The 24,907-nt window shown below is 36.1% G+C and overlaps 1 protein-coding gene across 3 annotated transcripts in view; it reads left to right on the forward strand.

Annotated features, from left to right (window-relative positions):
• LOC121298001 (plexin-A1-like) overlaps window positions 1-24,907 on the forward strand; it is a 202,587-nt gene that overhangs the window by 162,372 nt on the left and 15,308 nt on the right. For all 3 annotated transcript variants that reach the window (XM_041224678.1, XM_041224676.1, XM_041224679.1), the window contains 11 exons: window positions 3,454-3,605; window positions 4,481-4,601; window positions 5,955-6,091; window positions 7,065-7,232; window positions 8,958-9,051; window positions 9,723-9,962; window positions 10,535-10,678; window positions 12,933-13,167; window positions 16,766-16,908; window positions 17,927-18,183; window positions 22,821-22,887. In XM_041224678.1, the coding sequence (XP_041080612.1) occupies window positions 3,454-3,605; window positions 4,481-4,601; window positions 5,955-6,091; window positions 7,065-7,232; window positions 8,958-9,051; window positions 9,723-9,962; window positions 10,535-10,678; window positions 12,933-13,167; window positions 16,766-16,908; window positions 17,927-18,183; window positions 22,821-22,887 (1,758 nt within the window). The remainder of the gene's footprint in view (window positions 1-3,453; window positions 3,606-4,480; window positions 4,602-5,954; window positions 6,092-7,064; window positions 7,233-8,957; window positions 9,052-9,722; window positions 9,963-10,534; window positions 10,679-12,932; window positions 13,168-16,765; window positions 16,909-17,926; window positions 18,184-22,820; window positions 22,888-24,907) is intronic.

Consider the following 24,907-nt stretch of genomic DNA (forward strand, 5'->3'; position numbering starts at 1 on the left):
CTTATTAATCCGAACTAAACTGCACAAACTCTATAATCAGTAAAAGTTCCAGTTGTTTATACAGATTTATGTCCACAGGGATGGTGTGTTATGTTTGAAATCACCTCTGTGAAACCAATTAAGGGCCAGGTTGTTTTCGTTGGTTCTGTTCTGTGTATGATTCCATGGATCTTACTGCCATCTACCAGTCCCACTAGTCTTGATTAGATAGAAGCTTACCAACAGGCACCAAATTAAAGCTGCACAGGACCATTTTCCCTCTTTCAAAATAAACATTGGTGTCAAATTGTATGAGCTTGGAATCCACCAGCCAATTATAAACTCATCTTATTAAATATTGACCAAATGTGGTCATCTTTTCATTGTGACCCAGTTGGCAAGGCATTTCTAGATGCAGTCTTTGAAAAATCATGTAATTAAAATTTTGTTACAATAGTATCATTCAGAGATAGAAATTCATGCTATTCTCTTTCCCTGAAGGCTTAGAGTATTTTAAATCTCAATTTATTTATACTTAATTACTTTACTTTCTCTGATATCACCTGATAAAGAACAATGTTACTACTGTACATGAACCTATTGCTAAAAACCATAAGGCATGAGGAATTACCTAAAGCCTGACTATGAACACCTGACACACAGGCCAAATCACTGGACCTGTATTTTATAGCTGTAGCAAGAGCTGGGAAAAATACTTGATGGGAAATTTTTGCTTAGAGCAGGCTTCAATTTCTTAATTTCATCTTATTGGCAACTACACTCTGTGACTGACTCCCCTGAAAAGCCCGTCTGAAAGAGGCCGAGCGCATGTGTAAGTGGCATGACCTGTCTCGTTTGATATCCGCCCTCACAGCGCTGCCTCCTTGCTCCAACTGTGGGAATCCGTTAATAGATTTGAGCGGCTCGGGTTTGTGTGATTGTTGGGCGCAAATCAAGTTGACAGTCCAAGGGATTAGAAAAACAAACACAAGGCTTTTCACTATTCAGAGTTAAAGGCAAAAGGGAGAGGGAAGGTCTGTCAAAGCACACCTCCGGTTTTCTTCTTGGAAAATGCCGAGACTTGGTGGCATGCAGACATGAGTTCTTATGGCAATAGATATTTGACAATGGATAAACAGACAGGTGCTAGTATCCTTTTGTCTAAGATAATATATTTTTAGATTCAATACATAAAATAAACAGGTATTCGTGGCGTGCAATATAGTTTTATACATATTTGGTGGTTACTTTAACATTCCCTTAAAATATCAGCTGTTTTCTGAGCGATAAGAGAAAAATACCACTCCAGATTGATAGAATACCTTTTATATTATTTATAACTGCCTTGCTTGGTTCCTGTGGCCTGCCAAGATGTATTCCAGTCCATATGTTTATTCCAACTAGGTCCTGAATGAGGTAATTTAACTGGCTAAGGGTCAATTAACTAATTTAGAAGGTGATTGGAAGAAAGTCCTGGACTAGAACAGAACTGGAGTTGGGAACCACTGCAGTAGTAGAACCTCTTAGGACCTAGGTGCTATTAGACTTAGGTTCTGGTTTAAAATGGAAAGGAACCCGTGACTGGACTTGCAAGAAGGTATTGAAGAATGATAAAGTAGAGTGCACAGTACACTGGACTGTGAATGTAGTTAATGAATACCAAGGGGATTGGGTTTGCTGTGAAAATGAACATGGCTATGTGACACTGCAGGTTTAAACTGACATATTAACAAAGAAAAGCCCTTTCTGGGTTAAGGCATATACAGGGGCCTTTTGTTTTCAGATTAGTGCAAGGCTTATCACCTTCTCATGTGGATTAATTGTTTTAATTAAATACATCATTGAAATGTATTGGTACGCCAAGCAGAAAAAAGGGGTGAAATGTACTTAATTATAATTTAATGGAAGCCCCAAGGACAGGAGTTTATCTTTATAGCTGTCATAAATGAGTTCTGAGGTAGCTCTCTGAGATTTATGTTCTTATGGTTGCACATTTGGTATGTCACAACCAAGTTATTTACTTGTATGTGTGAGATGTAATCCACAAGCTAGATTTAAAGATGTATAGTTCCATTTAGATCAATATGTGTTCCACAAACATGTATGAGTCTACACGGTAAATATAATTTCACTAGTGTCTTTATTAGAAAGCAGACCTTGTTCAGAGTCCAGTTTGTTTGCATGATTTGTCATGACTCAAAGTGGAAAGCGGGTTTCAAGAATGATTTTTTATTTATTTATTTTTTTAATTTGAATTTATTTTCAAGTGCTTTAGCCAGGATAGACACTTGAGTTGCAACAATTTGCTTATAAGAGACCTGTTTCAACAATCATCCTTGCACACATGAAGTGTGTCCACAAACAATATATTGATGACATTGCTTTAAAGCAGTATTTACAAGTATATTTTGTCATTAAACGTTGTCTCTGTTAACTGCATAAACAAATGTTAAGCAAACATCCGGTGCTATTAATAGGAGCCCACTGTGGTAATCGGACTGATAGTAATATTTAAAAGGGGGTAATGCAGTGACATCAGCTGATCTGTCAAAGCTTTGCCACACTTACAGCTGGATATTATTTGTGGACACAAAGGGAAACAAATGACTCTGCTGTTATATTACCTATAATTACATCATTATTGTTATTATGAGTCCCGCTTCATGCCGCACATCAGTCACAATATTCGATTTGTCAAACCGCACCTGTCCACTTTATTAGAAATAATTCCTGTAAAGAAATCGCGTTATCCTGCTGCAGTGTGGTCATCGAATGAAAAGAGGCAATACCAGGAAAGGGATAATATGTTTAAATTAAGGAATGGAGGGTTTGCGGATGGCTTGGAAGGCTTTTCTTTCTAGGAAGTCATTTCTCTTTATTAAAGGAAAGGTGATTGGATTTGGATCATATCAAAAGACAGCAGAGGTATATGAACAAGCCAGCAGCGTTGCCTCTCCTGTTTTCATTGGGAGCACGCTGCTGATTTAGTAAAATCTCACATGTGTGTATTTCAAGGTAAATTAGTTTAATTAATGTATGATATTTATGTTAAAAAAAAAAAAAAAAAAAAAAAAAAAAAAAATGGATGCTTTTATCTTTTTTTTTTGTGGCTACTATTTGTCTTTCCTCGTTAACAATTCTGTGTTGCAGCCTCACAGGCAAATTCATTCGCAATATCACTATTTTTCATTTAGAAGTCTCTTTTTCCACTACCGCTATGAATACAATTTGCAATTACAGCAATATAATTCTAAAAAGCTCCCAGTGTTAACCTTGGGGCAATTGAAGAATATGCAATGCTGTTATGTTGCAGGCCAACCACACTATAGAGCAATAATACCTGAAAAGAGAGATTTGGTTGAATTTGTGTATGTGTGTGTGTATGTTTAGAGCATTTTAGAAACAAGCAGATTCAATATATTATTAAAACAGCCCCCCACTCTACAGCTAGTATTGTCTGATCCTTTGTTACAGCTGTTTCCAGAAACTGGACCCAGGCAAGGCGGGACCAAGCTCACCATCATTGGTGAGAATCTGGGCCTGAAGTTCCGAGATATCCAATCGGGTGTTAGAGTGGGGAAGGTTCCCTGCAACCCAATTGAATCAGAGTACATCAGTGCCGAACAGTAAGTGAAGTTTCCTTCTGTCTTTCAAACAGAGTCACTCTGACACAAGCACTAACAGCAGCAACAGCAGCATACATCACATCAGCGCAGGAGTCGCTTAACTGCTTGAAACGTCTTCCAATCAGTCACAAGTCCTGTCCATTATATTTCGGTTTATGTTCCTTGTCTCAAAGCTGCTATAACGCTGCTATAGAAACACTGTTTTGGGTGTTGGGTAGGGTTTCGGCTTTCAAAACAAGTGTTTTTTATTCATATTTTTCAATAAAACTGAAAAACTTTCCGGTTAATAAGGTATGTCTCAAGTTCCATTCTCATTCTAAAATGTTTTTTTAAACAAATAAATAAATAACATGTATTTCAAAAGCTGTAATGCATTACAGTTGTTGAGTCAACACTTATCTTGTTCAAAAATGATTTCATCCAAAACATGGGAAGAAGAAAAAAATAACATTAAATATTAATAAGTCCAACACTTTCAGATCTCATGGGGGTTGGCTGAATTGCTAAATAACTGAAGGATTATTTTTCTCACATTTAGCCTGATTTGAGTGTCATATTTAATCTTTATTATGCAGTTGGCTTCCCTGGGTTTGCTTTTTTGTTGGTGCCAGACAAATGAGTGGAACCATTAAATAGGTGCAATGTAAAAGGAAATAAGTTTGGGAGAGAGGTGTATATGCGGGGGATACTTTTCTTAAAAGCAAAGTATGTTAAATATATTATGGTAATGTCGAAGTGGTATAATGTGTCTGCACATGGCATACATACAAACGATATATGTACTTGCATTAAAGAGTTCTTCCACTGTCTGTGCTTCTATGAGTCCATTCCATATTAAATGGTAGCTTTCTTTTTTTTTCTTTATCTGTTCTCAGGATTGTGTGCGAGGTCGGAGATGCCACTGGGTACAGAGCACAGGAAGTACATGTGGAAGTGTGTGTGAGAGACTGCAGCCAAGATTACAAGGCCATCTCGCCTAAACCATTCACCTTTGTGGTAAGTGTTACAGGGACCCTGTCTGTTAGTGGTTTTAGGTAAATCAAAAGCACTCTGCAATTATAAAATCCTATACAGAACTAAAGTAAAGAACTGGGTTTAAAGCCCATTGAAATCAATGTTGTTCATTTCCATCGGCAGCAGAACTATATTAGCTGGGATTGGACTGCAGGTGTAATGGTGTGATACGGCTTGAGCGAGATGACGATTGAGTTTTGTAGACTGGTTGTTAATCTGTGTTTGGCCTTTGTCTGCTTACTTTAGGTCGTGATTCTAACACCATACCAGCTGACTCATAATCTCTACAGCGTCCTGTTCAATGTTACAAAAGACCATTTTATGAAACATTTGCCTTCTAGACTTCGCTCTACTTTATCTGTTGAAGTCCATACTACCTTAGATAGAACCCACATTTCCATCTATTGTATAAGATGCTTTAAACTCAAGGATTTAATTGGATGGAGATGGGTAAAGCAAGGGTGCTCTGATCCCCTGGGTGCTCAGACAGACTTCCACTTTATTAGTCTTCTTACAGACTTCAATCAATTTGATATCTTTTATGCGGTGTTCAGTGACACTATGAACTTGAGTTCATTGGGGAGACCTTATAATCAAAGACTGAAACCCAGCTATTCACATGAATCTACTAATTGAATAAGAACACTCCTTTACAGTATAAAGATGTGTCTAAGCTTACATATTCAAAGAGGTTATGGGAAGCTGGCCTGCATTAGTGTTATTACTGAGAACATAGTAAAGACTCCATTGTAGTAAGAGGGCCTTTTGCCATGAATTACAATGCTCTATCACTAATTGGTACCTTTCGTAAGCACTGCCATTCATACAGTAATTGTAATGCTGGGCTTAGCCACTGTTGTCAGTTTAACATGTTTAGTAGAGCTCTTTGCACGGCAGTATTTTAAAATACAATGCATGTGCATTATTTAACACTTTCTGCAAGTACCAGTAATAGACTTACAACCCAGTAACATAGAATATGCTACAAATGCAAGCAGACTTTTTAGTGAAATTATCTGAATGAAATATCTACAAAACAGATCAATTCAAGCCTGGTGCCAGCAGCTACATTTTGCTGGGATAAACCCAACAAGCACCAAGTAATTGCTTGCATCAATCATTAATGCACATTATTAAATATGTTACAAAGGTTTTATGGAATTAGCTGGCATAGTTGCCTCTTGAATAACATACTAGAACAAGCTGTTTTAAAAATACATTTTTAATGAACATTGCCAACAGTATGGTTTGAGATTTCAATTATGTTTGCCCCTTTTTTGCTGTCTTTTCATCCTGCCAATAATCATTTTCTTTCTATTTTTTCACCTCTCCTAGACCCCCAGTTTCTACCGTGTAAACCCCCCAAGAGGTCCCTTGTCTGGAGGGACCCAGATTACGATTGAGGGGAACCATCTCAATGCAGGCAGCACCATCACAGCTAACATTGGGCTTCACTCCTGCAGATTTGTGAGGTACATTTGTTTAATCAATGTGTTTTCCCAAGTCCTTATGTTCTCCATTTTTTTTTTATCTGCATTGACTTAGAATAGATAATAAAAACTGAATTTTTACTGCAGTATTAAAGAATTGATATCAGTATTTTTTTTTTCTCCCATGAAGATGAGGCTTGAATACCTGCATTTGACTGCACAAGAGCATGCGGATAATTAGTTTGAAGCGTTTAGCATTTTCACTGACTGATCCAATAATAGATGCTGGAGCTTCCATAAATGTTCATTGCTGTTTGCATGATGACCATTTAAATTTTCTAATTCACACTTAAACTTAATATAAAGTTTAGTAGGGTTTCAAAGTTACCCTTTTGATTTAAGTTAGCCGGTATGAGGTTCATTGCTAGTCATTGGAAGTCTGTTACTGTCACTAGTACTGTGTTATCCATATTAAGGTGTTACCAAACCGACAGATATGTGAAATAGCAACTGTAATTTGCCAAAACTGCTATGAATTATTGGACACCACTGTGGTTTAGATAAAGGTTTGTGTGTGCCAGGTCAGAAGAACACATGTAACACAGTACAGAGTGATCCCAAGGAAAGCTCTGTATGAGAACCGTTCCTGACTGCTGCAGACAGCATTCTGCCTCTGTTCCAAGTCATATGGCAGTGTCTTCACTTCATTGCTCTTTGAGTTAAACCACTGAGTGCATCTCTGCAAACCCGTTTTGTAAATTGTGAGTAAATCGTGAGCATTCGTGAAGAATTACATTAATTTTTTTCAAAATGTAATATTGTAGCACTGATATGATAGGAGTGTATAATATACAAAAGGATAACCTATTGAGAACATTAAAAGTAGCCCAGTGTAGCGAGAACACCTGGCAAGCACTAACTGACATCCTAAATATTTTATAGCAGAACCTTGTGATGCTATGAGAAGCTAATTCTGTGTACACAAGCATTCAATTTTTTTTTTTTTTTTGTTTAGGAGAAATGCCAAAGAGATTGTGTGTGTGACCCCTGCTGGACAGATCCCAGGTGGGGCCCCAGTTATGGTGAATATCAACTGGGCCGAGCTGAGAAACCCAGAGGTCAAATACAACTACACAGACGACCCGACCATCTTGAGAATAGAGCCTGAGTGGAGCATCGCCAGGTAACCTCAACCAAACCAAACAGGACTGCCACGTTGGTCAGGTCCCTTTCTAAGAGAGATTTTAATCTCAATGGGACTTGGATAAGTAAACATTAATATATAAATAGATAATGACCACCCAGAAAGCACAGGCTTAACACAAACGTGTATCCTTGCTCGTGGTTTTTCTATCTTTATTTATTTAACCAATCTATCTGTAATTTAAACACTCAATCTAAAGATGTTTGTTATATAATAAGACGGACTTTTGAAGTGTATTTGTCACGACAGATTTTTTTTTTCTTGTCACCCATAGCTTCAAAAACTCAACTAGAAACGGTAGAATTTGAAGTCTACTGGTACTTGGTTTGTCAGTTTTATCATTTTTCTAATATAAAATAAAAACAAATTAATAGTTGTAAAACATCATACAAATTAAATAAAGTAGAATATGTATGTGCAGTACAGTGTGCAGTAGAAAAGAATGGTGGTGGGGGTTATTGTCAAATAACCAATAGTGTTGCGTGTTGACTGAAGTTATGTTCAGGTAGGCTGAAGTACACAAGACTGGCATTGATCTGGAGTAAATTACAACCTGCTGCGTAAGCTATCACTGCACATCTGATTCCAGCATTCGATCAGGAGCTGATACCGTCCATCTAATTGCAATTATGAAGCTCAAGGTTGAGTCACTTTGGAAGATGCAATTGTAGTTCAATAACAGACTCCCACTTGCTGCTTTGTGAAAAATACTACAGTATAATGCTGCATGAAATATGCACACTGTAATGGTCCTGCTTGTCATTGTCCAGGGAAATAGCATTGCTTTAGCTGTCAAGAGTTTTGAGTGAAAAGTGGTTTCTTGGACAGTTTCTACATTACCACTGCAGGTATTTTAAGGGTTATACATTTAGTCAGCCAAAGTTATTGAAAATACCCCAAAACTGGGAGCTGCATTTAAAGTGCATGTGGGCAATACAGATCAACCAATAGAGACAGTTTTCTTGGCAACAGTGCATTCCTGTCAAAAGAAGCCAAAATCTTCCTCAGAAAACCAATAGGAAGTGAAAGTAACTCCCACAAGTAAGCTCTGTAGATGAGCAGCTATGCATTCCCATCAGATCGAAGTAGTTTGTAGGCGTTTCTAGGCCAGTCAGGGATGCTATTCAAAGCAGAAGATGGTCATCTCTTTAGCCCATTCCACAGAACAGTGCTCCATCTGGCTAAATAAAACCCCATTTTGATAAATTATGGATAATTCTTTCTGACCTAAATTTACTTCTACAACACACACAAAAAATAATAATAATAATAATTTGTTCGAAACTTCGGATAAATGTTTGGAAGTTGGTGTACCGTGCTGGATACACATTGGATGTTGCTGTTGAAATGTGTATTTTATTTTGGTTAATACAGCTAAAGTATTCTTACAATACCAATTTTTCTGGGAGTTGGGATCAGAAATATTGAAAGGAGAATAAATACAGTTTATCTGAATGATGGGTATTGGTGAGCTGTCAGGCACCTCAAATGATCCTAATCTACCGGCTTCATCTGAAGCATGATTCATTGTATTGTCTCACAAAACTTGGGAATGTACTCTCTGATACAATTCTAGGTTTATTCCTATAGAATTGGTTTATTTGTAAGAATTTGAAAGCACATTTTTTCTCCAGCTGTCTTTTCCCACTGGTTTATACCAGCTGTGAACCTTGCCATGCTTACCATTTCTTTTGTTTTCCATAGTGGTGGGACTTCTTTGACCATAACAGGCACCAACTTGGCCACCATTAAGGAACCAAAGATTCGAGCCAAGTACGGCACTGCCGAATCCTTCAATGTAAGTGTCAACTGCTGTATTTAACCAAGCTCTATGCAGTATGCCTGTGCTTTCTTAGTCAAGACATTTAAATGTCTTTTGGCAGTTTTATCTTTTAAATGTCATCAGACCATATGCAGAGTAAGGGGAAATCTGTCTCTTGACTTTTTTTGAGTAATTTTTAGCTACATTTTCATATAGATTGTGGCAGCCAGTATTTTGTTTTTGAAATATTTTTTATTTGATCAATTCTATATAATTGAAAGGATGTGAGATGGCTAGAGGAAGGGGAGTATAATTGTTTACCCAAGTCAGGTAAAAGCCTTATTACATGAATACATTGTATTATCCTCTGAATGATGGGATAAGACAATACAATAATTATTCTTTATATATATATATATATATATATATATAAATATATATATATATATATATACACACACACACCACACACACACACACACAACATGCCCTTGTTGGGGGTTCTTGTGGAGTTTAGATTTAAGACACTGTGACACTATGTATAATATTATTGTGACATACCCTATAGCTACTTTTGGTACTCAAGTTACCACACTTACCATTGAACACAGTTGGTCAGTGGTATTTATTATGCGCTTTAAACTTTTTTTGAAAGTGCACTGGTCTGGTCTTTGTAATAATGTCAATGAACTATTTGTCTTTAATAGAACTGCACTGTGTACAATGACACCACCATGGTTTGTTACGCTCCTTCTGTCGCTGAAACTGAAAAAATGATCCCGGACAGCGGAGAGCGGCCGGATGAGATTGGGTTCATCATGGACAATGTGCAGTCTGTGCTCGTCGTCAATGGAACCGGGTTCAACTTCTTCCCAAACCCGGTCTTTGAGCAACTCAGCCCCTCTGGCACCCTAGAGCTCAAACCAAGCTCTCCCATCATACTCAAGGTGGGTAGAAGATACAGCAGCTTCATTACGTGTATATATATATATATATATATATATATATATATATATATATATATATATATATATAATATATCACCCAGCATTATGCCATACTCTGCTCTACTCACACAAACAGTAGAGGCAGTCTAACTGGGAATACAACATATGTGATTTACCGACTAAAACAACTGTTTTTTTATTTTTTATGAATACATTGTTACTTGTTGTCTTAACTCCCTCTTGAATGCAATATGGCTGATCCAAGTTTATTTTTTTCTTTTTGGTTTTTCTGCTGTGTTAACTTTTAAATTATTTGTACTACATGGCTATATCCTAGATGTGAGTAGTTGAGAAGTGGGATTAAACCCTGAAAATAATTAAATATAGTTCAATATAATGTTTTGTAATTGGGATAAGCCAGTGGCCTGGGTTCAATGCCTGAACTATATTCTGCTGCTTGAGGTGTTTATAACTAACAATGGCGTGATTTGAATGTTTACTTTTATTGACTTGTTCATAATAAGTACTATTGTTTGTAAGTAATTTGGTCATATGTATTCTTTTGCTTTAAGGGACGGAACTTGATCCCGGCTGCCCCCGGCAACTCCCGCCTGAATTACACTGTCTTTATTGGAGAAACCCCCTGCGTTCCCACAGTATCAGAGACACAGCTGCTCTGTGAATGGCCTAACCTTACCGGCCAGCACAAAGTCACCGTAAGTTTTCAAAATCATGAAACTGCCTCAGATTTATGCAGTAGCTCGTTCTTGAAAAGACGCAGTCTCACAAAGTATCAAAAAAAAAAAAAAATAGTAAAAAAAAAAAATTGTGTGATCAAAACTTGGTCTCAGTCAGCCTCGGAGTGAAAATAATGCGGCGCCGAGGACGTCCATGAAAGGTCCTTTGTTAATGAATGTTATTTAAATGTAAAATTTACATTTAATTAAAAAAATCATACATTTTAGTTGAAAATTAACAAGACCCTGTTTAACAATTTGGTCCAGTATCCAAATATATATATTTCTTTATATATATATATATATATATATATATATATATATATATATATATATATATATATATATATGTGTGTGTGTGTGTGTGTGTGTGTGTGTGTGTGTGTGTGTGTGTGTGTGTGTGTGTGTGTATATATATATATATATATATATATATATATATATATATATATATATAATTAAAAAAAAAAAACAAAAAAAAAAAAAAACAGGACGGAAAGAAACAAATAAAAAATATAAGCCAGAAGTTCTGGTTGTAAAAATGATCTTTTTTATTTATTTATTTATTTTTTTCGTGAATGAGGTGCCTCAATGAGTTTATTTATTTTTTTTACTTGAAGTGAATTTGGATGTTCGCCAGTTTTAATAATTCTGGTGGGCTAATGGGAGTCTGTTTCCTTAAAAGTAAAGACTTTCCTTTTATCTTCCCATTGAAAGAAAGGCACAGATGGATTATTAGGAGTTATCATTAATGCAGAAGCAGAGTTTAACAGGTCCAATCTAATCTAACAGCTGTGCAGCGGCTGTTTGGATTCAGCTCAGAAGTACAGCATTAGCTGGTAAATGTAAAGACCAAAAAATGCAACATATTGGTACTGCTATGTCCGCTTGTGCATTCTGATTTGTCAGTGTGGTTTTGCCCACGACTGATTTCTTTTATAAGTTAATATGCTGTAATACTCTGGGCTCTCTTGTGTCTGCTCAAACTGTGTGATATGACATTCACTTTTATTATAAATCACAAAGCTGGTATTGTAGGCAGAAACTACTTTTTAAGTTTCAAATTGAGATGTATGTTATGTGCACAGATGAACATATGTGTAGCCAAATTTTCACAAACCCTTAAGTGTTTGGTTGATTTCTCGTATGTGATTTATAATCCTATATAAATATTTCATGAATATGTTTTTTTTTTTTTAAAGATAATACATACATATTTAAATTTCCAAGGTTGAGGAGTTTGCAGTACTGTGTGTAAACAAGTATGTCTACAGTTTATAGTTGGCACAAAAAAAAAAAAAAAAGGTTTTATTATTTCAGCTTTTGTTTTTAAATTCAAATACTGGTGTGTTTTGCATTACTAACAGTCTGGTATCTTTTACAGCAAATATTAACTGCTGAAGCTGCACAGATGTTTGCTGTTTCTCTGTAAAACTGACCCATATAGGATTGAAAAAAGACGTGTTGCATGTGGTCATATTAGGTTTACTATCCCAGAGAACTTTCCTCTCTGGCTGCAAGTCAGTGCTGAGGGCTGTTTGTTTTGAACAAACTGCTGGTTTATTTTCCTAGTTTCCATAACAGCTGTGCAGCGGCTGTTTGGATTCAGCTCAGAAGTACAGCATTAGCTGGTAAATGTAAAGACCAAAAAACTGTAGATTGTTTATGGAGAAAGATAGCAAACACTGCAGGAGTGCAGATTCAGACAGGGAAGGGATGTCAAGCCTCCCTGCTAAAACACACATCTTCATTTCATATTGGAAATTCAGGATGAGAAGTGTGCTAAAGAAATTAGGCCTGGGTTTAGAAGGGAGCCTTCCTGTTGAGGAGTACAATGTGTTCCATTGGTCCCCGTTCCTCTGACGATGATGTTCTGGTTATCGTATTTTATACTTCAGTGTGGTATATGTAGACATTTCAAAGACAAAACGCCAAAAATACAAGTTGCTGCTGCTACTTCCTGGTAGCAAATCACTTCCTGTGCTGTAGAACCGTTTCACTGCTATGCTATTGCTGCAAACAGGCCATGTGACCTACCACTAAAGCAGTGGTTAAATATAAGAAAGAAACAGACCTACAGTACTTCAATATCCTGACAATAAGGATGCTCATCAAAGGGAAGAAAATTGATTTTAACACCTCATCCTTTTTTAATATCGTATTGCTTGTATACAAATAATATATACTGCATGTATGCAATGAGTGTTCCTGCTTTGATTTGAACTCTCCGTAGATTAAAGCTGGTGGTTTCGAGTTTTCTCCGGGAACGCTGCAGATCTACTCCGACAGCCTACTGACTCTTCCAGCCATCATCGGGATCGGTGGAGGCGGAGGCTTGCTGCTGCTCATCATCATCGTCGTCCTCATCGCCTACAAGCGGAAGTCCCGCGACGCCGACCGTACCCTGAAACGCCTGCAACTGCAGATGGACAACCTGGAGTCCAGAGTGGCTCTGGAGTGCAAGGAAGGTAAGAGTCACCGAGAGCCATGGCAGGGGGAACAGGAGTGCCGTTCATAGGCTGCAACACACGCAGAAAGAAAAATATATTAATATATTTTTTTATGAATGGGAAACATGTTAAATGTATGACTAATATATCTATAACCTTACCATATGTTTACAACATAAATTTATAGTGTCTCACAGATTATAAATATATATATAATTTATATACTATATATGCCAACTCTCTAAGAGTGGCATAATATATTTTTTTTTTTTTTTTTTTTTTTTTTAACAGTGGCATTGTGTGTGTTTACATGTATGATATTTAATTTACAGTATTTTACGTAAAAATTGTATTCTTAACATAAAAAGATTGTATAAATGAAATATAAAATTTTTTGCAACACATATACACATTTATGTATTTTACATACATAAAACATATTTAACCTATATACAGATTTATATATTTTAAATACATTTTTTATATTTTATATCTCATCTCATTTCATAACAGTGGCATACACAAGTACATACTGTAATATTAAATGTCATAATGCATTTTTTCATAAGAATTGTATTTTTCTCAACATATTTACTTTATATTTTAAAAGAACATATATACATATATGTATTTTACATACATGTGTGAATGTATGTGCAAATTGGTAAATTGTGTTTTTCCAATTAATTTCTAACACATTTTATACTGATGAAAAGCAGAAATCAACATATTATCCTCACATGAGCTTTTGCACTGTAAATTGATATTTAGGAATAATACTCTGCAAAATACAGGAACACACATACAGCTTGGAAAAGCATGCAACAGTTCTCGATTACATTATTTTGGAATGAGAGTTGTTTCTGCGGTAAGCATCAATATTAATGATTCTATTTGTTGATGCAACTCTAGCTTCTCAGATCCAGTGTGAAATCAGCTGCCTGCAAAAAATCTCTAAAGCACAAACTTCGGTTTTGTAGAGACAAAAAACTAATTAGGTCGGTGACCCATCGAATTAGTTCAAAAATGTAATAAAGTGGAAACAGTGCTTGATCGTAATAAGATTGTGTTATCATGGTTCCCATAATATCACTCTTCATAAAGCAGAACACAAATAGCACAGACTATCTTACAACTACATTGTCATAAAGAAAGATCTCATCCATCTTGGAAATGCTTGTGTGAATTTGTGCACCAATTGGGGAGCAAACATTGATTCTGACCCAACTCTAAGACTTATGAAATGAATTTTCTAAGGTGAAAAACAATTAAAACAAGAAACAGTATGAAAAAAAAAAAAACACAAAAAGGGGGGGGGGGGGGGGGGGAGGTGAGGTGGGGGTGGTGGTTGTTAGTCAGGCTGTAGTAAAAATGTTCAACAACTGGGCACGATGGCAGCTCCTATCCAGCAGAGAGAGCGTAATTGGCCATTATCAAAGTGTGTTTGCCCTCGGGTGGTGACCTTGTCAGTCACAGCAAGCAAGAAACCAGAGAAGTTACCCAAAGGAGATGAATCACAGATAGAAAGAGTGATGGGAGGAGTCTTTTGGTTGGAGGTATTCCAGTTAAGGGCCTGTAAGATGAATGAGCTTTTAATGGAAAATAGAATCGTCTAGTGTGTGTGATCTGCTGCAGATTCTTAAACGAGAAGGGGACAAAGAAAACACCAAGCTTGTGCCATCACTGTTCGACCTGTTTTTGGAAGCATAATAATACATTACAATTAAAATACCTGTTAGATAATTATGCAAACGAGTTGTTAAACTTCATATGAAAGCATGGCTGAGTGAATAAGCTCAAATGTCTGGTGTAATATTTTTTAATAAATAAAAAAAACATCTTATTACATTCTAGTGATAGAGTTAACTATAATACCTACAGTAAAACATGCATATGTGATCATTAATGGTTTTGAACAGCAGAGACGTTAAATAAAACATGAAGTTGCCACTAAGCATCCAATGCAAGTCTGAACCAGGCCTACAGATAGGGTCGGTTTATTAGATCACATGCAGAGGCTTTCTTTGCTGAAAGGGACTTAATACTTGCCTTCTAGCTAGCGAGATAATGAGGGAATTATACTAGATCCTGCTCTGCTGATGAAATAGCTGAGCAGTTTTATTTTCATGTGGGAATCTTGCTCCCATGGGTTATATTCAGTAGAAACATAAGAATCTAAGAAATAAGAATTAAGAATTGCTTGTTGCCTGAATCTATAAATATATTTTTCTTATTGAAAAATAGCAAAAGTACATATTGAAAGTATATCTCAATCTTCAACACATGAGTAATCAACATTTTAGAAATACAACAATATAAACGCTTCACTTGCTAGATTATTGAATAAATAGAACAATGCTGTAAAGTGCCTGGTTAATAGGTATACTGTATTCGAAATATTATAAGCACATGTTCATTATCTGTATTCAGTTTAGTACATTTTTCAAGCAAGTTTCTGATGTCTACAAATAGTTACGCTCGGTCTAGTTTAACTACTGGCTATTTTAAAATTCAAGGGAAAAGCATGACTTTTTGAAAACCATTTTCCCTTCATAATCCAACGATGCTCGTCTTGTAAAAAGGCATCTTCAATAACCAAGCTCACAGCAGGTTTGTCTGAGTGTGTTATGGCTTCTCGAGAGGGGTAAAAAAGAGTTGAGATGCAATTTAGAATTTCCCCCTCCTTTTTCTCCATCACCCCATTAATGTTGACATGTTGCCACAAAGCATCTGTTATCCTTGCAGTGATTTAATTAAAAAAAAAAAAAAAAAAAAAAGTGCATCAGAAAATAATATTTAAGAGTGTTTACTGTGAATAAAATTTTAGTTTTGTTTTATTCATCTATATTTCTATATTTCTCTTTATTTTTTAAAACCTTTTTTAAAGGCGGTGGTACAATGAAAAAAAAAAATGTTAATGTTAGTTCAACTGATTTGTCTGTTCTGCTATTATTATATTGTGATCCAAAAAAAACATGGTTTTGGATTGATATGCCCAAGGGTAGGTATAATCTTCAGTACCTGGCTTTATCTCCATTGGCTGCAGGAGGGTTTATAAAAACCTATGTTTTCAGCACTGGTGTATTTAAAGTGTTCTGTCACAGTAATTCAGAACATCGTTTTATCATTATTGTTTATTCTAGCTTGACTGTTATATATATTTGTCCAGTATGTCTATAAAAAGCCTATGCACCGGATTTATTGATTTTGATTATGTATCTGTGCTAGACTTTTCAGATCAAAGTCTGCTAAAGTATGTGTAATGGGCAGTGGTATGTGATACACTGGGGTTCTGGATTGTCAGCACAGTGGTTAGTGGTAGAATGCTGTCTTGCGGTGTGTGTGGTCGCTGGTTTGTGTCCAGCCTTCGTCCTGTTACATATGCTTGAACCATTTTTTTTGGTTCCTTGATACGACAGTTAACTGCAGTTTTAGTTGCTGTTCTCCTACCAGGATAAAAAATAATAATAAAAAAATGGTTATGTACAGTGAACACTTTTTGTAAATCAACATTTATCTTCACCATATTTTTTTTACATATGGTAAATGTATCCATACAAATTGCTGTCATATGTTCCAGGGCAAATAAGTTGAGTCTTTCTTTCTGTCTTTGTAGCTTTTGCGGAGCTTCAGACAGATATCCACGAGCTGACGAATGACTTGGACGGCTCTGGCATTCCCTTCCTGGATTACCGGACCTATGCCATGAGAGTGCTGTTCCCAGGGATTGAAGATCATCCAGTTCTTAAAGAGATGGAGGTACGAACTCGATCACAAAGCTTTACAGCACTGGTGTACATTGACCAAAATGCACCCTGCACTTCTCCTACTGACCCTTTCATGTGTTGCTGTAAGTAATAAAAAAAAAAAAACATGTTGAGAGTGAGAAGATGCTGTGTGGTCCATCGAGGCTAGTTCCTCATCCAGTATAATGAAATCTAATTTCATAGGTCAAAATCAAAAAGTATTATACGTGTTCCTAGTGTACTTCATCTGGTAGTTGGGTCGCAAAATCCAGATTATCTATTAAACAAAAGGTGGTGGCAGGGGAGGGTTATGAAGAGCCTATTCAATCCAGTACATTTTGTTTTTGCTTTATTTTTAATAGTTCTTAATAGAACCTGCATAGTAACGATAACATTTATGAATTAATTAAAGGTGGTAGCGTGGGGGCTAATCTTTGAAAATAAATACAGTCAATAAATGAGAGTTTTGCCACTCTGAAATATGTTTAACAGGAAGCCTCCCTTTCATTAAGGCAAAGCAGGGAATACTGTTAACCATGCAGTGAATTTGACATTTTTCCAGCATGCAATTTTTGACAAGGATAAGGCTGGCTAATGTATTTTGATCTGAATTCCATTTGCAGTTAACTTGGGAAATCTTAAATTAGTCAAGAGTACAACTTCCCCTCAATTAAAAGTGACAGGTGCCAGCATTAGGAACTAGCAGGGCATGCAGAGGAATGTTTTCAGTGTTGCGTGCAGGATGCTACAGTGCTCTCTTACCCTCATTTGGCTTCGGCTTTCTCATGCTGTTAATGTTCAATTTAGTCCACCTAGGGAATTAGGCTGTATTGTATTTGTATTTTCACACTTGCCTGAATTATGTAGGTGAGGCACACTTGACCCCTGTGAATTATTAATCCCAGTTTGTAAAGTTGTGCAGAGGTTTGTTTAAAACAGAATGTTACTCTGAACAGGTTATTGATTAGTACTTTATTTTCTGTGCTCCATCACAGAGCTGAAGGTCCTTGTTCATTTCTCTCTGTGTTTAGGTCCAGGCCAACGTTGAGAAAGCGCTGACGCTGTTTGGGCAGCTGTTGAACAAGAAGCACTTTCTCCTGACCTTCATCAGGACCCTGGAGGCCCAGCGCAGCTTCTCTATGCGGGACCGCGGCAACGTGGCATCGCTCATCATGACGGCACTGCAGGGCGAGATGGAGTATGCCACTGGAGTCCTCAAACAGCTCCTCTCAGACCTCATTGAAAAGAACCTGGAGAGCAAGAACCACCCCAAGCTGCTTCTCAGAAGGTAAACCTACCAAAATGCCATCAATCTCACAGCAGCTTTTATGACCTCTTTGCAGAGCTATTTATTCAATCATCCAGGCATGGTAGGGTATGCCTTGAACTTGGGGTGTAAATATAATAATAATAATAATAATAATAATAATAATAATAATAATAATAATAATAATAATAATAATAATAATAATAATAATTTTATATAGCACCTTTCATAGTGGACCACCATCACAAAGAGCTTTACAAGATATGAGACTAGGGTGTGTGAACTATGCATCAGCTGCAGAGTCACTGGGACTGTTTCTTTAACCACTGGACCATATAGCCTCCTATAATGCATGTAGTAATATGAGTACAGACCTCCTGAAATATTTGCTTGAATACCAAATAATGAGGGTTATAAAGTAGCACAATATTTTTAATGCACCCTATTCAAAACTCCCTTGCTGCTGATGTGGCAGCAAGTTATTTTTCAGTTAATTTTCTAGCTATGGAAACATGTTTTGCTGCTTATTTTATAAATGTCAGTGCTGTCACTTGATGTTACATCCATGACATGGCATGCAAGCTATCCTTGCCTTTAAGTCAAGGTTTTTTTTTTTGTTTGTTTGTTTTTTGTAAGAGGGAGGAGGGGGAGACTTGAAATAATGCTAATGCATTCCCCAGTGATTTCATTTAAATATGGCTTTAAGCATTTTATTTAAGTTAACTATTCCTAAATGCAGATCTGCTTTTATGGAAAGCCTACTTTTTTGTGATTTCCAACAAGTGGTTAGCACATGATTCTTTTTCAATTTCTTCAATGTAAGCCCATGTCCTTAGGGATGAAATAGTCTTCACCTGCAGTGTTTTTTCTTGACTCCATGTCAGGCAAACTGAAACTCCAATTGCTGTTTTCTAGCATCCCCTTAACAGATGTAGTTTGTAATGGATCAGCTCCTAATGGCTGATGACTAATGCTGTCATTAGCATTAATGTACTTGCCTCTTGAAAGGTAAGATGTTTGTTTTGGAACTGTGTGGTTTGTAATTTGTGTCCAGCCCTTGTCTTTCCATTCCATTCAATAGGCTGAGATGCCAATTCTTTTCAAACCTATTTGACTAAGTAAGCCTCCAGTTACATCCATTAGCCACATTTATTACAGGCAGTCTAGAGAGAAAATTGGGACTTTTTGGGACAATAATGTGCCTCTAACTTTGGGCTTTTTACAAATTTTGGCTTTTTTAAAATTTTATTTGGGGGAGGCCAAGTTCAAAGTATTTACCTTCTTGAACAAATCATGTAGTGAAGCATTACACAGTCAGTTTACCTATACTAAATGTGCACCCTTGTTCATTTTCCTTAAAAGATAACAACAAAAAGAACATAAATTATATCGATAACAAATAAATACATTTTAATTAGGGTAGGTTCTCATTAGACTGTGCACTTAAAATGCAAATGAGAAAGTAGCCTTTCCAGGAGGAAATTGGTCCCTTGTGTGTAGAGTTTATTAAATTTGTGATTGTAATGCTGATTGTGTATTTCAAAAAAAAGAAAAAATGCTTTCGAGACCAGCCTCAATTTCTGATGATCCTTGCTGTTTTTATTCAGCGGTAAAAGCACATTGTAGCTGAAAAAGGAGAGATTAAAGGGTACATAAAGGCCATTTTATTTTATTGTGTTACATGTTCCCATGTGTTGCTACAACTGTTCACATACGGTGTGAAGTTTTGACCACTTTTTTAAACGTTTAAATTCGATTCCCTGCCTCAAGATGGCTTCCCATGTATCTGCATGGACTTCTCAGAAATACATTTCCCTTCATCCTCCTGCTCACACATGCAACTGAGATGGATTTACCAGTGAGTAGGAGGATGATTGGAAATGTAGTTCTGAGAGGTGGTTTAAAAAAATAAATAAAATAAAAAATTAAAATAATACACACACCTTACGTAAACAATTGTAGCAACATGTAACACAATAAAATAAAAATGTCCTTATGTACCCTTTAAATGCATCATCTTTCCTTAAAAGCCCTCTGCTGAAAGGAAGCCATTTAAACACAGCCTTTTACTGTATACTTCAAATAGGATTTGGATGTTAGCTCCATTAAGCAGTGTATTCTTAGAAAACTAGGCATTACAGCTTTCTATTGTCCAGAACATGGAAATGAACAAACTTCCAGCAGCAAAATCTGTTCATCTCAAATTTGTATTCCATAATCGAGAACTATGGGAAGGTTTGTCACTTTTCCTAAACCAGAATAATAGGCAGATGGTCACTACAACAAATTGTGTGTGTGTGTATGTGTATGTATGTGTGTGTGTGTATATATATATATATATATATATATATATATATATATATATATATATATATATATATGTGAGGCGTGTGAGTACAAATGGATTTTCCAGACAGTGATTTACGTGTAACAATTAAAATTTTATTTAATATTACACGGAAAAAAAAAGAAAAATAATAAAGAAGGATGTGAGGGAGGGAGTGTGGGAGTAATCAAAAACAAAGGAACGGGAGCCTCTTAGTCCTCGTCGCGTTCTGCTTTAATCCAAAAAATAAAACAAAAGGAATAAAAACAGAAAAGAACAGTTAGTAAAGCCGTTCGTGACACAGTCCACAACAACCAAGTACTCCTCCAGCCTTTTTCTCCCCGCCTCTATTCCTTAGGACCAACCCCGAACACAGTAGCACGTTCCCTTTAGTATGCAAACCCCGCCCCGGTAGTCAGTGGATCACCAATCCCAAACTGACAGGTATCCTTAACTTCACTTGACTCTTTTTTATGGAATATTCTTTTGTACTTGATCCTCACCAAGGTGCTGTATTTTCTTCGAGTTGGTACTGTTGATCATATATATATAAAGATAAGCAATTTTTTTACTTTTTTTATTTATTTTTTTATTTATTCTTTTTTGATCCTTATACAGCTGTATTTTCTTCTTTTTTTAAACACTGGAATGATGCAGCAGAAAACAATTTTGCCTTGTAAAACAAACTGATAGGCGCACTGTACAGACTTTTGGGTTAAATCGTGGGCCATTAATGGAAGTTTTACAATATCCGGATAAGGGCGACTGGGAGGATGTGATGTCACAATGACATCAATTTTTAATGGTAAGGAAAGTGTTTCCAGGGAAATGCTGCTCGTAAGCAATGGTTACTCTTAACAGGTGTTGCTACTAACAAGTGTCTACTCCATGTGTGTGTGTCTCTATATATATATATAAATTACAACAACATCTGGACAATGAACATATACAACCAACTGCAGTATATTGTCAGATTTGTAAATTAAGCCTTAAAAATCATTAAAACTCACATTGAAATAATGCCCAACCTGCCTTGGGGAATTTGGATTTTAAGCATGCATTATGTTAAGTGACCTAAGGTAACATTAGGTTGTCCAAGGTAGTCGGTGTCTGTGATACCAGCTGTAAATGTGTAATTATGTAAGGTTTTGTTGCAATAGAGGAAAAAAAAAAAAGTGCTTTTTACCCAAGTCCACCCCTGAGCTGCGTTTCACCATATATCTCTCAATAGTCTTTATCGAGCTGTTAACAAAATAAAAGCAATATCGTCTGTTAATTTTTAATTACTTTTCTTGTGGACCAGGTGTTATGTTGCAAAGCTTATGGTTAATGAGTGAAGTGACCTAATTATGTTAATTTGGGAATTTTAATGGAGTGATGTTTTTTTTTTTTTTTTTTTTCTGGTTCTGTTTTTATTTTGTTTATAGGCAGGCATTCTTTGGGGAGTATTAGTTGATGACCAATCACAGCAGTCAGTTACAGCTAAGCACACCTTGGTGGCAGCCCCTGAATCATGTTCCCCATCCTTTAGCGCCTTTAGAGCTCAAGGTGGTGGTAGGTGATAACATACCATAACCTCAAAAACAGGAAATGTTCTGTAAATTTAATTAACCAGCTCAGGGAAGATTGCTTTCTCAGTTATCAGGATTAGATGCCCAGCTGAAACCATTTTGCAGCCCCAGTTTTTGAACTACTACAATAACAAACATATGCCCAATACATCATAAACACACCAGTGTTATCCACCTGTAATAAAGGCAACATTAATCCAATAGGGGATGCAAAGATACAAAATAGACACCTTAGGTTCAGTTCTCTCATGAGGTTATGGGTTCCTGGAAGAACAAATTATGATGCAAGATGAGACGTTGAAAAGCATTGCTTTGTGCTTGAACTGTCAGTTGTTCAGATTTCCAACTTCATATCTACAGAAGGGTTAATCAAAATGTGCAGCAGCAGATGTTCTCCTCTGGTTGTCTTTGACAATTCTTCCGGAATGCTGTGACACCCCAGCACTGGGATTTCTATGATTTTTGTTTTTTACCTGCTATACATTCTTTCAAGCAGCACTGATTTCTAAATTTAATTTCATATCACAGCTTTAAACTTTAGGCAGAACAACAGCTTGGTTCCCCCCATAGGACAGTGTCTCATGTGCTCCTGAGAAAGTCTGCAATGACAGGATCCTAATTTGTAATGTTTTATTTATTTATTTTTGTTCCTGGGAAAGAATATCACAGTTCACTGAGAAGATGACGAGGTGTGAAAGATATGTTTTAATAGTCTTTGACTTTTAAACTTTTAAACTTTCTTTTGCTTTATCCCCCTTCAGGACAGAGTCTGTTGCAGAGAAGATGCTGACAAATTGGTTTACGTTCCTGCTCTACAAGTTTTTGAAGGTAAACTCAGTCTTAAGTAAAAGGTTTGTTTTATATATTTATTCATTTTTAAAAATATATATTTACTTTATTTACTTATGGGGTTCTTAGCTGAAAGAAAATAAAATATGCTGCATAATCAATTTTTGTGTGTCAGTTTTTTTTTTTTTTTTTTTTTTTTTTTTTTTTTTTTGGCAAAGCATTTACCGTGCACAAAAAAAAAGCAAATTTTGTTTTTGCAACCTAAGGTTTCGTTCCTTGACAGTTTACAGACAGACGGCCTCTGATTCAAGATCTCTCTGGATTTCCTATCAGTGCTTTTGCTAACTGGTATTCCCTTTTAGTCAAAATCCCTTATAGTGAAGTCCTCTTACCATTTTTAAAGCTAAAACTTTTTGAAGTATTTTATGGACTCTACCACACCTCCTAGACCCAGTGATATGCATGCTGTGTATTGTATGGCAGTCTGACTCTTCTCGTTTTATACGCAGTAATAAAGGTTGTTACAAAACTGGTAATCTTATTTCTGTGGCTCATTCCTTTTCAGCCACCCTTATTTGTTTTTAATCAAACGGTAAAGCGATATGCTGGAAACTATAATATAGCAGAAGTTAAAAATACAGATATTAGGTGCCTGGTGAAGTAAATCTTGTCAACAGACTTCTTTCCATTGTTCCGTTTAACTTTCCCTACCGTATACCTAAGGCACAACTCCAATTTACTGTAATATAGGCCAAATGAAAACTTCACAGTAAAACGCTTTTTATTTTTATTTGATTTCTTTGCCTCTTCGCTAACCCAACTAAATGCAGCTCTTTTGTGCTTTCGTCACTGACACGCACTTCCTTAGAGATGGTTGCTAACTTGTTACAAACAACACAGCACTTTCAATGTTTTTGGCTTTTTTTTTTTTTAACGGGAAGATCTATTGAAAATGGAGAACTCTCTCAAATGCGGGAAATTTCAATTATTCTTATATGACGGAACACTTGGTGTCTTGAAAGCCACAGTTAATGCCAGTATGAAGGCTAAAATGGACGATGTTGAGGTAAGTTTCCAGCTAAATTGATTCCGACTTTATATTTTGATATAAAATGATTTAAACATTTTTTAAACAAGAATAACAATAGGAGTAGATTAATATTCATAAAAAAGACGTGGAATAGCTGACACTAATTTATTATTCTGCAATACATTTTAACACAGTTTCACTTCGTTGTTCTGGGAAACTGGGTTAGAACATGTATTTTAGTTGCCCCTGAGTGAAAGTAATATTTACGTGTTTTGAGTGAAAAACCTTTGTCAAATTGATATTCTTGTTATCGCGAAGCCATATTTACAATAGTCTATTGCGAAGAAGAGGCCTGAATAATAGATGCATTCATTAGTAACACTCTTAATTGTGTCTGAATGATTAAGGTCACCATAAAATCTGGAATGGCTCAGATTGCTGTGAAATGGGAGTCTTATTTCCACCCTTGAATTGTTAAATGTTTTACAGATATGGCTGACCGATGACAAGGGTGTACACTGATGGGATAATCGGTCCTACATGCAGCAGGAGTACGCAGTCCCTATGTTGCAGTTGCACTCTGAGAAAAAACTAGTTTGTTGTACAGGCTCCAAGAGGACTGAAATATGTTCAGCTTTTTGCTGGTATAAGTGAAGAGCATTCATTTTGTAAAGATTTTCTGCACTATATAATATCACAATATCAAAAATATTCAAAGTTGAAAGGAGGCAGATTTGTAAAATAAATATATTTTTATATTTTGGCTTTATTATAAAGTTTTGGAGTGTATTTCCCATTCTTTTTAAATGTTCAGTGGCCCTGCAGAACATATTTCAACTGAAATTATTTTAAAAATTGTCATTAATAATCATAACAATTACTACTAGTCTTTTGTTTTTGTGAAACGTTAGACCTATAGTACAAGGCCTATTCATGAAGCACATTTTTTCCTTTTCCCTCTCTCCTATCTCTAACAAATTATGGCAGGTAACTGAAGATTTTCACCCCTGCGGTCATTATCCTCATTCT

Source organism: Polyodon spathula, chromosome 23, assembly GCF_017654505.1.
Source record: "Polyodon spathula isolate WHYD16114869_AA chromosome 23, ASM1765450v1, whole genome shotgun sequence".
Lineage (NCBI taxonomy): Eukaryota > Metazoa > Chordata > Actinopteri > Acipenseriformes > Polyodontidae > Polyodon > Polyodon spathula.